General features: G+C 33.3%; 1 protein-coding gene across 1 annotated transcript; it reads left to right on the top strand.

Annotated features, from left to right (window-relative positions):
* The first annotated feature begins 14,150 nt into the window (after positions 1 to 14,150).
* Positions 14,151 to 17,474, top strand: LOC122593351 (calcium-dependent protein kinase 19-like). The gene is made up of 8 exons (XM_043765743.1): positions 14,151 to 15,033; positions 15,514 to 15,657; positions 15,761 to 15,913; positions 16,227 to 16,342; positions 16,428 to 16,595; positions 16,676 to 16,803; positions 16,877 to 16,976; positions 17,072 to 17,474. Exons 1-8 carry the CDS (start codon positions 14,364 to 14,366, stop codon positions 17,141 to 17,143), a joined length of 1,551 nt encoding a protein of 516 aa, XP_043621678.1. The 5' UTR covers positions 14,151 to 14,363; the 3' UTR covers positions 17,144 to 17,474.
* Positions 17,475 to 17,539: the final 65 nt, after the last annotated feature.

Genomic DNA, 17,539 nt, shown 5'->3' with positions numbered 1-17,539 from the left:
CAAGGTCTCACCGTTTAACTCGTTTTAAGTCGCTCAATTAAGAACTTGTAAATAGTCTACCACCGTCTCACGATAAGTAGTAATTTACCGTGGAGTTGCACACTACAAGAAAACCATCATTTAGAGACAAACTTAGCGACACACTATTTAAAGACGCTATTTTGAGACGCAAGTAAAGACTCGTTTAGCGTCACCTTAGTTTTGATCGACGCAACTCAAGTCGAAGACCGAGTCGCAAAATGTTTCAAGTTTACAAAGTCGCAAATGTTGTAGCAAATTAAAACGCTATTTTGCGATGTCTTTTGACACATGGCTAACGTTGTCGCTAATATTGCGACTTATGGATCCACATCGCTAATGATGTCGATAATTTGCATCTTCCTATGAACTTGTTAAAAAAAATATTTCTATAAACTTTTCATAGCATGTTTTAATAAAAAAAAAATACAAACTATTCCATTTTCATAAATTAATAAAGAAATATGGCTGCATATTAAAAAAAAAGAAAAAAAAGAGAAGGGGGGTAAGGGAGTTTCCACAATCTGATGATCATCATCATCAATATGAAAACACGTCGCCTAAATTCTCACATATCAATATGATGGCAGATCTATAACATCATCATCACCATAACATCGCCTAAATTCTCACAGATCCATAACATCATCAACAAAATCTCATAGCTTCATTTTCTTTATTAATCACCGATCCACTTTAAATTCTCACAGATCTACAATCGCAGCTCCATCCAACCACCGCAGCTCCACCACATAATCGCCGATCATAGCTCCAACTACTGCAGCTCCACCACAATCGCACAATCGATCACGAATCCATTAGCGGTAAGAATACAATTTTTCATTCAGCTCATTTAGTTAATTTTTGATGATAAGTTTTCTTAATCTCTTAATTATGTGCATTTATATATATATATACTTTGTGTGTGTCTATATTGCATATATATATATGTATGTATGTGTGTATCTAGTATTACTTGATTCTGTTATGGTATTATTTTGTAGTGGATATATCCAGTATGATTTATGATATATCCAGTATTATTTTGTGTGTGTATATATTGCATATATATATATATATATATGTGTATGTAGATATATCCAGTATTCAATACGATATTCTTGTTATTTGTTACAGTGTTGTATTCTATAGCAGTCGTTAGGTTATAATATGGTACACAATTTTGATGTTTAATAGCAGACATAATGACTTCTCGTGAGTGGATGTATAGAATGGACACATCCGAGTTTTATGACGGAGTTGAGGAATTTGTTAAACAGGCAGATCGTTTTGTTCGTTCTCTAGGTTATACTGATGGTACAATTAAATGCCCGTGTAAAAGATGTAAAAACTTAAAATGGAAACGTCACGAGGAAACTAAGTATGATATATATAGATATGGATTTCTGCCTAATTATTATGTTTGGACTGTACATGGGGAGCGACGTCCTCAAACGCCCTCTCAGCAATAAATAAGGATAGATCTTAATGAAGGCGTTAGTTTAGCTCGTAACATGGTCATTGACGCTGCTGGCCCAAATTTTCATTTTGAGTCAGAAGCATCAAACTCTGAACCTATGAGTCATGAAGCAAAAAGGTTTAATGACTTGTTATCCAAGGCAAACGAGCCTTTGTTTGAAGGATGTGAAAAACACTCTACTTTGTCAGCAACATCAAGGATGTTGAATATCAAGGCAGATTATAATATGAGCAAAAGTTGCTATGACCGTATTATGCAAGCATTTAAGGAGTTTATGCCAAACTCCAATCTTTGCTCTAGTTTCTATGAGACTAAGAAGAAGGTATCACAACTTGGTTTGGGGTACAAAAGAGATAGATATCTGTCCAAATGGATGCATGATATATTATATGGAGGATGAGAGTAGAAGTGAGTGTTATAGGTGTGGTCATCCTCGGTATAAACCTAATGAACAAAGTCGTGCAAAGTTGAAAAATAAACCTTTTAAATACATGCACTATTTGCCATTAACACCAAGGTTGCAAAGACTTTATATGTGTAAGGATACAGCTGAACACATGACATGGCATCATGAATATCGAAGAGATCCTGGTGTATTGTCACACCCATCTGATGGAGAGGCATGGAAGCATTTTGATCGAACTTATCCCTGTTTTGCTGCGGAGCCGAGGAATGTTAGGCTAGACCTTTGTGCCGATGGTTTCACGCCCTTTGGGATGTCATCCACCTCTTATTCTTGTTGGCCGGTTATTGTAACACCATATAACCTACCCCCTTGGTTATGTATGAAGTCTGAATACATGTTTTTGACATTAATTATTCCAGGTCCTCACTCTCCAAAAAGAAATATTGATGTGTTCTTAAAACCTTTAATATATGAGTTGGTTGAGTTATGGGAAGTTGGTGTGGAAACTTATGATGCATTTAGGGAACATAACTTTATGTTAAAAGCTACACTTATGTGGACAATCAATGATTTTCCTGCATATGGCATGTTGTCTGGTTGGAGCACACATGGCAGGCTTTCATGTCCATATTGTATGGAAAGAAGCAAAGCTTTTACTCTTAAACATGGAAGGAAGACTTCTTTTTTTGATTGTTACCGTCAATATTTGTCACTTAGTCATTCATTTAGAAGTAATAGAGATGCTTTTAAGAAAGGGAAAGTGGAGAGGGATGAGCCTCCACCTAGGTTATGTGGTTCTGAGATATGGCAGCAGGTTTGTAAATATCCAAAGGTGACTGATAAACATTATCCCGTTGGAAAAGAACTCATCGGATTTGGAGTTCATCACAATTGGACTAAACGAAGTATCTTTTGGGACTTACCTTCATGGCCTACAAATCTTATTCGACACAATCTTGATGTGATGCACGTGGAGGAAAATGTGTTTAATCTTTAACACTGTGATGGATGATAAAGAAAAGACGAAAGATAATGTCAAAGCAAGACAAGATGTGCAAGAGTATTGCAAGCGTCCTGAGTTAGAATTGGTTATGAATGCCAATGGAAACGTCTTGAAGCCAAAAGCGTCATACTCACTTACAAAGGAGCAGAAAAAAGTTGTCTTACAATGGGTAAAGGAGTTAAAGTTTCCAGATGGGTATGCCTCTAATTTGTCTAGGTGTGTAGATTTGTGTTCGACTACATTGCAAGTAGAACAATTAAAGAAGATGGAGGAAAACATTGTGGTGACATTGTGTAAACTAGAGAAGATATTTCCCCCTGGATTTTTTGATCACATGGAGCACTTACTAGTTCATTTATCCTATGAAGCAAGAGTTGGGGGTCCTGTTCAGTACCGATGGATGTATCCTTTTGAAAGGTACGGACTTCATCCAGTTTGTAATGTAAATATATCAATTTAAACAATAAGTGTATTTTTATGATATTTACTTAGATAGATCAATACAATATATATTAATACTAACAAGATATCAGTACAAACAGTAAGTATATATTAATACTAATATTCGTTTTAAACCACAAACTGAACAGTGAGTTGAATTTGAGACTTTCCTAATTGATTTCTTTAAGATTCCATCTTGCATGTCATTTCTTCTAATTTTCTTCTTAAGAGGATTATAAAAATGTCAATAATGATGTTATTGAATTTTTCAGATATTTGTATCATTTAAAGAAGAAGATAAAAAATAAAGCTCGAGTTGAGAGTTCAATATGTGCAGCTTACATTATAGAAGAAATCTCAAACTTCTGCTCACATTATTTTGAAGCACATGTTCAAACCAACTTGACGGGAGTTGGTCGAAACAATGACAGGCCCGATGTTAGTTCAAGTCAGAATAGATTATCAGTTTTTAAGCACCCCAGAAGGCCTTCAGGTGGTTTCAAACGTCGTTACTTAGATGATGATGAATTGAGAGTTGCAATCTTTTATGTTCTTCAAAATTGTGAGGAAATTCAACCTTTTTTCAAGTATGTGACCTTTTCTTTATATAGTTTTCAATAGTTAAGATAAATAATTGGGTTATAAATACTAACGTGTATCACTTTTTTTAGGAGTTTTGAAGCTGAGTTAAAAACAGAATACCCAAATATAACAAGTGGACAATTGAATGATTTTACAGAAAAGAGATTTGCAGGCTGGCTAAAAGATTATGTAAGAGCTAGCTAGTTGTTTTATGACATGTAGTTTCTAATTATCTACTTTTTAACATCTTCGTATTTAATTTGTTCATTTTCAGGTCCTAAATCCATTAAATTCTCACATGGTCAATGACAAGATTATAAATCTTGCAATTGGTCCCGGTCGATCTGTAAGAACATGGAATATGTATTATGTGAATGGATTTAATTTTCACACATTATCTCGTAGTTCTGGTCGAAAAACTACAAACACCGATGTTTGTGTTATCGGTGAAGAAGGAGAGTACTACGGTCGCTTGATAGATATCATTGAACTAGATTATAAGGGTTGCTCCCAACTGAATACAATTTCACTTTTTAAGTGTGCATGGTTTGACCCCATTAAAAATCAAGGTTGGAAAATACATAGTGACTTTGGGATTGTTGATATCAACCACAAGAGGAAGCTACTGAAATATGACCCGTTTATTATGGCACACCAAGCACAACAAGTATACTTTATCGTTACCCTAGTATGCGGAGAAATAAGGCTGACTGGTGGGTAGTGTGCAAAACGAAAGCAAGGAGTACTATTGTTGCTCCATCTCAACCAATTAAGCTGGCTTACCGAGAAGATAACATTTCAGTACCTTTCGTTGTCACTGAACATGATGAAATTGTATCGTTAGTTGATGATATGGGAGATATGGAACATGTGCAAGTACAACAGTTAGAAGATGAAGTCAGTGAAGAGGAAGATTTGAATGGAGAAGAAGGAGAAGAATTAGAAGGGGATGCTGAGGAGGAGATAAATGAAAAAAACGATGATGGTTACTAATAGTATTCAGGCTACATTTTACAATTCTGGTTGCTTGTTTATTTAAGAAGTCTATGGTAGCTGGTTATTTATTGCTTATTTATTTAACTAATGGAGAAAAAGTTGGCCTGGTCTAGTTTCTTGTTTATTTATTGTTTGTTTACTTTGGTTTATCATATAAAGCATAAAAGTATCTCATGGGTTTGTCATATGGTACCTGTCTATGTTATTTAGGTAGCTGTCAAATTTGTGCACTTAAATTTTTTTGGCCGAATACATAGTTCTTATCACTTGCTCAGTTGGTTAGATAATTTGTTGGTTAAGTACACGTTGATTTAATAATTGACCAGTCTATGCAAATGTAGAGTTCTAGAGTGTTTTGTGCACAAGATGGCATCGGAAGAAGTAAATGATACTACCATGCAAGACTTCGATGAAGACAGGCGCCCTACATTGAAAATTCAGGGCAAATCGTAAGTTTGAAAGAACTCCAAAATATTCTTTACATATATTAAACTATATATATATATATATTGATAATGCATATGATTACGAAATTTTTTGTGTTTTTTTGTAGCTTCCTTCCATCTCATACCGTCACAAATAGCATAACAAAAATCTGGAAATCACACTTTAATGGAGAGTGGGATACATGGACAAGTGTTCCAAAAATAGACAAGGATATTTGGTTTCAGGAATTCAAGGTATTGGAATTCATAATTTAATCGTAATCCCACCAAACTGGTTACCTCACTGAAACTATCCGTTGTCAAATTGTAAGGATTAGAAAATATACTTGTATGTGGTTTAAGAGTCTAGTATCTAAGAAGTCCTTTCATAGTTGCATCCTCTTAAATTGTATACTGTCATTAGTGTGATACATAACAAGCTCGTAACATTTGGAGAATTGGAGCTTTTGGACAATATAACTACTTAAATACCTCTCTTAGTTCAAAGAATTATCATTTGATTCGTTAATTAATTATGATACGAACTGTCTATGTGTATAAAATAGGCTTGAAAATAGCTAGAATACATAGAAAAAGGAGGATTAAGTTTGTTATATGGAGGTGACTTCAAGGATATGCCTGTCACATAAGATGATAAAACTGTTTCCCTAACTCTGATATGTTTACCAAACAAGATGAGTATAAGTGGGATTCGAGAATTGAAAGAAATGTTAAGAAGTTGTTCCACATTATAGAAGGAAAGAGCTTACGGAACTTTATGTCTAAGGCAAGGCAACAACCTCCTACAAAGAAACCAGACTTTGTGAATCTTACTGCCTGGGAGTCACTATGGAAAAAATGGAAATCAGAAGAGTTTATTAGAAAATCTAATAAGGCAAAAGATGCTCGTAACGCTAATGAACGTCCTCATACCGGTGGATCAATCTCAAATGTCGAGCACAAAAAAAGATTGGTAAATTAACTCCCAATTAAATGAAACAATATATATTGATAGACATTGTATTATATGTAGATTTTAGTATATATTATATGTTTTTTGCTTATTTATAGTTTCATCGAAATTTTAATAAATGCTCTCCCAAATTATACAGGACAAAGAACTGGGTAGAGAAGCTACTGGTGCTGAGCTTTTTTCTCGAACCCACAAGAAGAAGAAGGATGGCAATTTTGTTAATGATGTAGCGGAAAAAACTTGGGTATGTTAGTTCTAAGCTGTAAATTTGAAAATTCATGCTTTTTTATTATTATTATTATTATTATTATTATTATTATTATTATTATTATTATTATTATTATTATTATTATTATTATTTGTATTTGTATTTGTCTTTGTCCAAGCATATGTAAAAATAGCTATTAAGTGTTGTAGTCAGCATCGTCAAACCAATGACGGTTTTTCACTTTTAGGCTTTTGCTTTAGATGAGGTATTGTACCAAATGTGTACACTTTTAGTACACTCTTAGACGGACTCATATTCGAAGATAGGATTCTTGAGGCTGAGATCTTCTTTAAGAGACTCTAGTGACTTAGGCTGATGGATGAATACGGCTGTAGACCTAATGTTGTTTCATATAGCACCTCATTGATAGTCTTTACAAGTATCAGATGATTGATAATGCCTTCAAGCTTTTTATAGAGATGGTCTTTCAAAAACACATCCCACCAAATGTTGTCACATATAACATTTGGTGCTACTAACTTTGGGTTGGACTGTTTATACATTAAGATCTAGTGACTTTGCTGCTATTTGCTAATTGAAGATATCTTTATATGGGTATTTGCGTGTTATTAATGTTTGCAGGATAGTTTTTGGATATTTGCTAATTACTTGGCTTTGGGATTGACTGTTTATACAGTGAGTATTTGGTTGAGGTATGAGGACAGTCTGAATGATTATATCTGGGTATTGTTACGGTGTGGTTTTTGGATGACAATGGTAAATAGGCAGGAATAATGTTTCGGGTCATATGGGTTGTAGTGGGCTTCTTAGTATCTTTTTGTAAATATTAGGATGTATCATAGTCAACTTATATAGGTCTAAAAGGGTTGTAAAAGTGATATTGTTCTGGATAGGTCATATTAGCCATAACAGGTTTAAACATCCTGTTGCATGTTATACTGTCTTTGGTCATCACTGGTCATAACAGGTCGTATATCTTGTTGCATGTTATAACCGACGTGATTAATGGACAAACAATAGATACAGAATCATTTTAAGATCGAGATATGTTGATGTTTTCTTTATGTTTCAGAAGTATATGTTGATGGTAGCAAGTTGATCTTTGTTATTTCTAGTGTTAAGCTATAAGTTTGTTGTTTCGGTTGCTCAGAAGGAATGCAGTGTGCTGTTAGGCTGCATTCAGTAGTAATAAGCGGGCATGTTCTTCGTCAGATGTTATTGGTCACTGTCATAAGTATTTTTCTTTGTGAATTCTGTTTTGTGTTCAGCATAATAGGACATTTTTTCTATTGGTTGTGGATTATTAGTTGGAGTAAAGTTGGTCATAAGTTTGCCTTTCTATTTTTCATTTACGGCAAAAGTTAGTGAAATACACTTATTATTATTGGAAAGACGAGGATGGCAGAATTGGTGGCTTTGGGTGGTCTTCTCCTTTTTAATTATTGTATTTGTTACAACAGATTTAGCTGGTAGGATACAAACAAGTGACGGATAAATTATTTTGTGGCTCTAGCGAGACAAATTTTAGATATGTACTTCCTCTAACAGGTTTAGATGCAATTTATGTAGCATTATTCCTACAACGATATTGGTATTTTTAGAAGTACATTAATTAGTTTAGATTGACTTTGTCCAAAATCATGGGGCCATCATGACAAACTCATAATGGCGCATGGGAATATGTATCTGAAAGTAGCATAATGGATAGTTTTTGTTACAAACATGTATATGTATACTATGTTAAACTATACAAATTCATGAGATATAAGTAGTATTGGGTGACAATCTTATGAGATATAAGACTAGTAGGGGTCATTTGGGTCGAAACTGACTTACCCATGGCAATCTTATGTTTACTTTTTTGGAGTTTCCCATAAAAATTTGGTTACAAAAACTTTGTTATTACAAGAAATGAAATGGTTAATTTTCCCTAGTTATTTACCTTTTGACCTGCTGCTGACTTATTTAATTTAATGCAGGAGCTATACAATGAAAAATATGGTGAAGATGACCTACTGGATACCCAGTCAGGCAATGTGTCTAAGGGTTATTCAAGGTGGATTGGTCATGTTGGAGTAAAAAATAAGAGATTTTATGGTGGTGGAGCCGGGGTAGATGAGTATATTTTGCAAGGAGTTGATAGAGAAGAGTCTTCAACTCATTCCTCAAGCAACCAAAACTGGGTCAATGCTCAAGAGATGTTGCAACTACAACAAACTCAGATAATACTACTACAAGAGGAGCAAAAGAGTTTAATAGCTACGCAGGAAGTGCAAATTCAAAAATTGGATCAACTGCTAGAATTTCAAGAGTCACTTGGTGAGAGTATCAAGACAATCATTTCCCGTGAAGCTGGAAAGCTGATTGCTCATGAAGTCAGAAAGGAAGTTGGCAAGGAAGTTGGAAAGGTAGTTGCTCTTGAAGTTAAAAAGGTGATCTCGCAAGAACTAAGTAAGGTGGTTGCTCAGGAAGTTGGTAAGGTTAATCGTCAACTTTTTAGTTCTTTGCAACTTCGCAAATAGTTTGGCTCAAGAATGTGGAGGTTCAAGTGAGCAGTTGTTGTAACTCGTAAGTAGTAAGTAGATTCAAGTGAGCAGTTGCTAGCAAGATTCTGAGTAGCCATGTACATTTTATTGTTTATTTGAAAGTTGTCATGTTTCTGAATGTTGTAAGATTGGTGTAAGATTTGTTTGATGTTATGTGATTTTTAAGCTTTTGTGTGTTATCGTATAGCATTGATTGACCGTATTCGAGTAATAGCAATGCAAATGGCAGATTGATATATTATCATTTCTCAATGTAGAGAAGCAAACAAAAACTTGGGTTAGCGACATGAATAGCAACACAGGTAGCAACATCTGGAAAAACGGCGACTTTAATAGCGATTCAAAAAAATCATGTCGCTAAAAACTTTTGCGACGCATTGTGTGGCGTCTCTATATGTATCGCAAAATTTAGCGTCTTACATTGTAATGACGCAAAAATCAACGACTTTTTTCTAGCGTCGACCTACCTAATGTCGCAAAGTGCATCGCTAGCTTAAAAGACGTCGCTAAACAGGACTCTAAACATGTCTCTAAAAGGCATTTTTCTTGTTGTGGCAATTCACCAACGTCTCACGTAGAGCAGAAAGTACTTGCAAGTGTTCTTAGCAAAGTGGGTGACAAAGACTTAACTTTGATTGGGTAATACAATTGATGTGAATCAAAAGTTTATGTATGAAGATTCATGCACATCTTCATAACATAATGTTTAATAAAATTATTTTTATTGTCTTGACAACACAAAAGAGCTCGGTAGCTCCATTTGAATGCACAAAGAAGCGCATAAGTAAAGATTTGCGATATATGCAATTAAAAACCCACTCCTTTAGGGAGCTAGTGCATCCTGACTTATACATCTCTTAGAGTTTGTTCAAATGGGTGAGCTAATGTATCCTTTGATTGTAAGACACCAATTTTATTTAAACAAAATTATATTTCGATATTTATTAGTCAAGTTTATTCTTTTCTTAAAACAACTTTGCATCACCATTTACAATAGGGAAAAGTGAGTGTGGGGTTGTCACACACCTAAGTTGGGAGAAAAACCTCTCACATATTAATATTTTAATATTAATGAATAAATGATGGCCCTTGATTTTTATGGAATAAAAAAGCAAGATGTGAGGGATTTTCTACCCAAGTTAGGTGTGGGACAACCCCATCTTCACTATTAGCAAAATAATAAACTTATTAACAATTAATCATGCAACGATTTATGGTGGGCAACCTAAATCATGGTCACTATGGTTAATGAACATGTTTAAGAATGGCTCCCCCTTCATAGAAGAGGACCACATACATCAAATTACCTTGATTGCATAAGCCATTAAACATATACAAACATACAATTATCAAATAAACACATAGATGCTGACTGGAAATTTCCAGTAGCTTGACGACCAGATTTGACATAGGAAACATCTGTATTGGCCTTAGATCAGAACTACAAAGTTGTATCCCTATTCATCGTGCATCTACAGTCCAAAGGAGAGGTCCTAACTCATTACGGTTGATTTTATATGAATTTATTAGTGAACAGGTGTCAAACAGAAAACATCACACGAAAAATTCACATAGTCACACTATTATCAAATAATTAACCCTAACTATTGGACCAATAAACTAAGCAATTCATATCAATATATCAAAGTAATAATCATAAAGAATTTTGTATGAATTCCTTATGATTTTTACTTCTATTTAACAACATTAAATTAAAAGTACATAAAAGATGCAATTTATCACATAAACATGCTAATTCACATAATTCAAACTTGCATAGAGGGTTTATTTTAACCATTAACATTGAATAGGTTGAATTAATAATAAAAACAAAAACCCTATTTTTATTTTTATGATTTTCGATTTATATTAAAATAAATATACAAAAACAATTTTATCTTTTAATTATTTAATTAATTAAATAGAACCAACCCTAAACCCCACTTCAAGTTTTCAACTTTGTAACTAATATATAACATAGTAGGATTCATAACTATTATCAATAATAATTACACGAATACGCAGCGAAAAGAATCATATGTAATATAACTAATTAACAAAGTATAAAAGTGAATGTGTACATTTTAGCTTAGCTTCCAATAGTAATAATAATGATGGTTATTATTGATTAGGGTTTTAAAGTAAAACCCTCTATGCTCGCACACTTGACACCCCTATGTATGTATGCTAGTACCCGATTACAAACTCACAAACCCTTGTGTTTTTCTCCTAAAAGTCGAACCAAACAAAGAACCCGAAAACCCTTTTTCTTCTTGTAGTCGATCGAGAGAGAGGGGAGAGAGAGAGAGAGAGAGAGAGAGAGAGAGAGAGAGAATTACAAATCTAATTGTCTTATAGATGTGTAAAAACCCTTAACCCTTAACCCCTATTTATAAGGATTAATTGTTAGGGTTTATTACTTGATGAACAAGTTTGAGAGGGATTAGGAATCCTCTCTCCAAAGTTAACCCCCCCCCCCCCTCTCCTTTTGAAATTAGGAAACAACACTAATTTCTAATTTATATTTAAATCCTTCTGTTTTAATTAATAAACATTTATTTAACTTTTAATGTATGTTTATTAATCATTTCGTGAACGTATTTACATAGAGTATATGTGTCATTTCGTGTGACCTCGTAGACTTAAATATTTTCTGGACATGCGTTTATATTAACGTGATCATATACCAACATCTTATACCTATAACGTCTACATAAAAATTAGTCGATTCATATACAGTTTGTTGTACCATAATGAACATTTCATATATATATATATATATGGATAAGTGTGAAAATGCATTTTTACGCACACAAAAATTTGTTATTATTATTGTGTGTCAAAGATATACATTTAGTTGAATGTGAATAAAATTTGTTTATTGTATAGACATCGTTATATAATATTTAAGTAATACACAGATTAATCTATTGGTTCTGCCAGAACATACAATCAATGTGTATTATTAAACAATACACTTATACATATAATTTGCTTTACACGTGTGAAAAGAAATTTTGCTAAAAGAAACTATTAATATATTGAATAATATATAGCTTCAATATATAATTAGTTTAATTCAGTTATAATATAAAGATATGAACACATGAGTTTGGCATTTATATCTAGAAGAAAAAGAAATGAAGCTCCTAATACCTGTTTTATAAATACAACTTATAATTAAATATCACTTTATAATTATAATTATAATCTTTTATATAACACACATGGATTAATTAATAGGTTATATTTAACATTCAACAAATGTGTATTATTAACTAATAAGAATAATTTGCTTTACACATGTGAAAAGAAATAAATATATTTATTATACAAAAGAAATAAATATATTTATTATACATACAAAGGCCTGAAGGCCTCCTTAATGAAATGGTGGAAATAGGTCATGTTTCAAACTATGTTACATGGAATTCTTTAGTTAATTGTTTTGATTGAGAATTGTCGTGGTTTAAAGGCAAGCATTTGTATCTAGTCAATGATATGTTAGGGTGGATCCTTGAAACATAATTATATGTTGGCGTTTTTGAAAAAGAACTAGACAAATTCGTACATCTTTACAATATTTCACTGTGAAATTTGAGCACACAACTTATGGGTTGATGGGTCAAAAGTAATTTTTGGTTTTATACTAATATTATTACTCATGTGTTACTGTGAAAATTAAATAAGTTATTCATTATCTTTAACATATCTCATCCAGCTCCATACATAAAAAACTTGTACAAAATAGGTATAGTAAAATAAAATTCTAATTTATCGTTTACATAACTACATCAAGTTTATACATAAAATTGTGAAAGTTTTTTACTCTTTTTGAGCACAAAATAGGTATAGTAAAAAACTTTTAGAGAAGTAAAGTGTGTGTGGTACTGTTGGAAAAACCATATTGGTTTTTAGTATATAGGTAATATGTAACAAAACTTATTGTTGTTTTTTCAAAAAAAAAAATTTCTTTTTCTTTTGAAAACGAATAAAACTTACTCTTTTTGATGGCATAAATTATCACTTGTTATATAAACTAGAAGGGTGCATGCGCGTTGCAGCGACAACGGTTTATAACGCGTGAGATGTCGTAACGGTAATACAGGTTGTTTATGATATTTTTTTGAGATACGGCGATAAGGCATTTAACCATGGTTATCTTCTAAATAAAAGTTGAGGATTAGAGACAAAAATAATAAGGTGCAAAAACTAACCTAACTAAATATATTTATTAGGGTTACTTAGATAATTTGGGGATACTGAAAAAAATAATGGATTTCTTAAAATAGAGAACCTTATAGCTATCACCTTTTAGTTTTCCATATAATACAGAAGGATCAATCAATTACGTTCTATAATTATAAATTATCACCAAATGTGTAACATTAAATAATCAATAATAATAATCATTATTATTTGCTCTACACTTGTGAAATGAGATACAAAAACGTGATTATACTAATTAAACACGTACACAAGGATCAATCATAATTATTCAATATAAATAAATGAAGCTCATAATATTTGCTGTATATATAGATACAACTTATTATACAAATAAAATAGATATAAATATAAATATATAATATAAATAATTTATCACCTTTTTAGTTTTTATATGACAAACACATATTAATCAATAGCCTCTATTAAAAAATACAATAAATATGTAGTTATAATCTTTACGATTATGATACAATCTGCTTTACACTTGTGAAAGGTATAATAATACATTATTATTACAATATTATCTATAACAAAAAAACATCAATCATAATTAATTCAAATACAAAATCAAACAAAATGAGTTTGGCATTTATTTCTAGACACAAATAAATGAAGCTCCTAATATTTGGCAGGCTCCTTAATGGACACAAAACGAAGCACATTTGTTCATTCCCATATAGAGTTGGACAATATGAAGACTTCCAAAAAGTCAACATATCTGACCTCCCTTTATTCTTGACCAAATTCAATCCGTGTTTCTAAGCACATTCCATTTCTTTTAAATTCCAGGTATTCCCTAATTACCTGACCACGTTCTTTCCACTGTCTTTTCTTTCACCTTCTTCTGCAAATTTTTAAGTATATATGTCAACTTCGCAACTTCGACTCTCATCTTTGACCTTTCCTGAAAACTTCATCTTTGAGGTTTTCTCATAAAGATTGAAACTCTCCATCTGGGTATTTGTTTGTTGATCACCTTGAGTGCTTTTAGTCATTTTATTTAAGTTTTGATCAAGAAACAATAAATCTTGAAAATGGGCATGTGTAGTAGTAAAAGTAACAGTGGAGGTGCTAACCCATATGCTCATACAACAAGATCTGTTGAACCCAAAATAGTTGACACAAAATCACCACCTAAGGGAGCCCAATTGCCTTCCCGGAGACAGGCGCCAACGCCTAGCCCGAAAAAGGTTCACAACACGATCCTTGGGAAACCATATGAAGATGTTAAAGAATTCTACACAATGGGGAAAGAATTGGGTAAAGGTCAATTTGGTGTCACTTATCTTTGTATTGAAAACTCAAGTGGTCAAAAGTATGCTTGTAAGTCGATATCGAAAAAGAAACTTGTGACAAAGAGTGATAAAGATGATATGAGGAAAGAGATACAGATCATGCAACATTTAAGTGGGCAAGCTAATATTGTTGAGTTTAAAGGTGCTTATGAAGATAAGCAATCTGTTCATTTGGTTATGGAGGTTTGTGAAGGAGGTGAGCTTTTTGATAGGATTATTGAAAAGGGTCATTATAGTGAACGGGCTGCAGCCTCTGTTTGTAGGTCGATTGTGAATGTTGTTCATGTTTGTCACTTTATGGGTGTGATGCACCGTGATTTGAAGCCAGAAAATTTCTTGCTTTCGGATAAGAGTCAGAATGCGCTTCTAAAGGCTACAGATTTCGGGTTATCACTGTTCATTCAAGAAGGTATTGCTAATCAAAGCTCATTTTTTGATTATATTGTTATTATCTTTCATTTTGATCATACAGTTATGGACATACTTATCGAAAACCCAACAAAAGTATCCATATAATCTGGTAAAATTCTAAGAATTATTAGACAAGTAAATAGTTCTAAAAGTGATGTTTTCTGATAGGAAACCTTCATAATCAAACATACAGAAGAATATAAGCCAGGTTTTTTTTTTTTTTTGAACAGCAGTAGAATATAGCACCTTAACTTATAGCCTACACCATATAATTAGACATTTAGACCCATTCATTAGGAATGGGTCGATTTGTTTTGTTTGCTTGTGTTTAGTCTCAAACAGGGCTAACAGAAAACTAGGTAGATTCTGGGCCCAAACCTTACCACTCGGCCAGCCCCTTTTGATACGTTATCCTACCCATCTGACCGGCCCATCTTGTAACCTCTAACCTTGTGACCTTGGGAATAAACACTTGCAGGGAAAACACACCGGGATATTGTTGGTAGTGCCTATTATGTTGCACCTGAAGTGTTGAAGAAAAAATATGGTAAGGAAATAGACATATGGAGTGCAGGGGTGATACTATATATCTTGCTAAGCGGAGTGCCTCCCTTCTGGGCAGGTAATCTAAGGCTTTCTTTGGCATTTTCTTAAACCTATGTGTTTCAGAGGACCAGTGCATTTATAAGTTATATAACCTGAAAATGGGTAAATAAAATTTGCAGAAACAGAGAAAGGTATATTTGATGCCATATTAGAAGGACGCATTGACTTTGAAAGCGATCCCTGGCCATCTATATCCAAGAGTGCCAAAGATCTTATCCGGAGGATGCTGACCCAGGACCCAACGAAGCGTATAACTGCTGCTCAAGTTCTTGGTACGTATTTACGTAAAAACATAGAACCTTGTGATACGTGTAGACACTAAGAAAAAGAAAACAATAGAAAGAAAGGGGGCAGCTGGATGTATGTTTGAAAGTAGCGATGAAATTTAATATAGTTGTTCAAGTGTTCAATAAATTCTGATTCATCTGAAGAAATGATAATTCTTCATAGAATAACTGGATTATCAGATAATCCAAGCAAAATCCGAACACTAACTAATTATTTGCAATCACAAGTCAAATGTCCCAAATGCAGATATGCTTATGAGCTTATAATATGTCTGTATGTTTTTTTAATAAATACCAGAGCATCCTTGGATAAGAGTAGATGGTGATGCATCAGACAAGCCAATCGACAGCGCCGTTCTTTCAAGGATGAAGCAATTCAAAGTTATGAACAAGCTCAAGAAACTTGCCCTCAAGGTACCCAAAACAGCTATCATCATAGCTTTTATTTAAAGATGAACAATTAGCAATTCGCAGATCACCAACGCGTTACTTTTTCTAGGTTATTGCGGAAAATCTGTCAGCAGAAGAAATTCAGGGGCTGAAATCGATGTTTAAAAACATCGACACTGATAACAGTGGGACAATTACCTATGAAGAGCTTAAAACTGGGCTGGCCCGATTGGGATCAAAGCTCACAGAGGCTGAAGTGAAGCAACTCATGGAAGCTGTAAGATATTCCTAATAATAAAAAATATTCTTAATTTTCTAGATACCATGTTCCTTAAATATTTGATTTTTATGTTTTAGGCTGATGTTGATGGAAACGGGTCGATTGATTACATCGAGTTTATCACAGCAACAATGCATCGACACAAGTTGGAAAGGGAGGACCATGTTTACAAAGCATTCCAGCATTTTGATACCGACAATAGTGGGTATGTAAAGTTGACAAATTTGATTTAACTAACGCTAATCATGGCTAATTATGGATGCGATCTTTCACAACAGTTTTATTACAAGAGATGAACTGGAAATAGCAATGAAAAATTATAATATGGGAGATGAAGCCACCATTAAAGAGATAATAGCAGAAGTGGATACTGATAATGTGAGTTTCTGTCTTACTAATATTTCTCAGTTTCAAAGTTGTTCTAAATGTTTACCTAAATCTGTCAATCTCACAATAGCTGATTTTTTTTACAGGATGGGAAGATAAATTATGAAGAATTCTGCACGATGATGAGAAGTGGAACCCAGCCAGGGAAGCTGTTCTAATATGTTTTTAGCAGCAAAGCACTGCAGAAAGCATAAGAAAACTGACAATGGCAACTAGATGGGAACAACAGATCATATCAAGAGTTGAATAATCCAGAAGAACAGAGCCTTGTTGTATGATATAAGGCTTCAAGCAATTTTCGAGTACTAGCATTATAAAGATTGTTTGTATGATATTCATTTAAACCACTCTGTTTATGAAACTTCATTTATTTCTGCAACATTCTATATTTCTATAGCCTTTTAAAAAGGCCTGTCTTGAGTGGCCTAACGGTCATTCCTATACAGTTCATAGAAATTCAATAAACAAAAGTAACAATTATTCGTATCATATTCACTTATTATTCCAACTAGTTTCTACATGGCCTTTTAAGTCATTATCAATATCTACAAGTT

This window comes from Erigeron canadensis, chromosome 3 (genome assembly GCF_010389155.1).
Source record: "Erigeron canadensis isolate Cc75 chromosome 3, C_canadensis_v1, whole genome shotgun sequence".
NCBI classification, from domain to species: Eukaryota; Viridiplantae; Streptophyta; class Magnoliopsida; order Asterales; family Asteraceae; genus Erigeron; species Erigeron canadensis.
The sequence above is the reverse complement of the archived record's forward strand: the minus strand, read 5'-3'. Positions and strand labels throughout refer to the sequence as shown.

Bases quoted from the DNA above. Each gene is read 5' to 3' on its own strand.
- LOC122593351 (XM_043765743.1), top strand. From the start codon at position 14,364: ATGGGCATGTGTAGTAGTAAAAGTAACAGTGGAGGTGCTAACCCATAT. The intron at 15,658-15,760 runs GTAATCTAAGGC...TAAAATTTGCAG, and splicing joins AGTGCCTCCCTTCTGGGCAG to AAACAGAGAAAGGTATATTT. The intron at 16,804-16,876 runs GTATGTAAAGTT...CTTTCACAACAG, and splicing joins TTTGATACCGACAATAGTGG to TTTTATTACAAGAGATGAAC.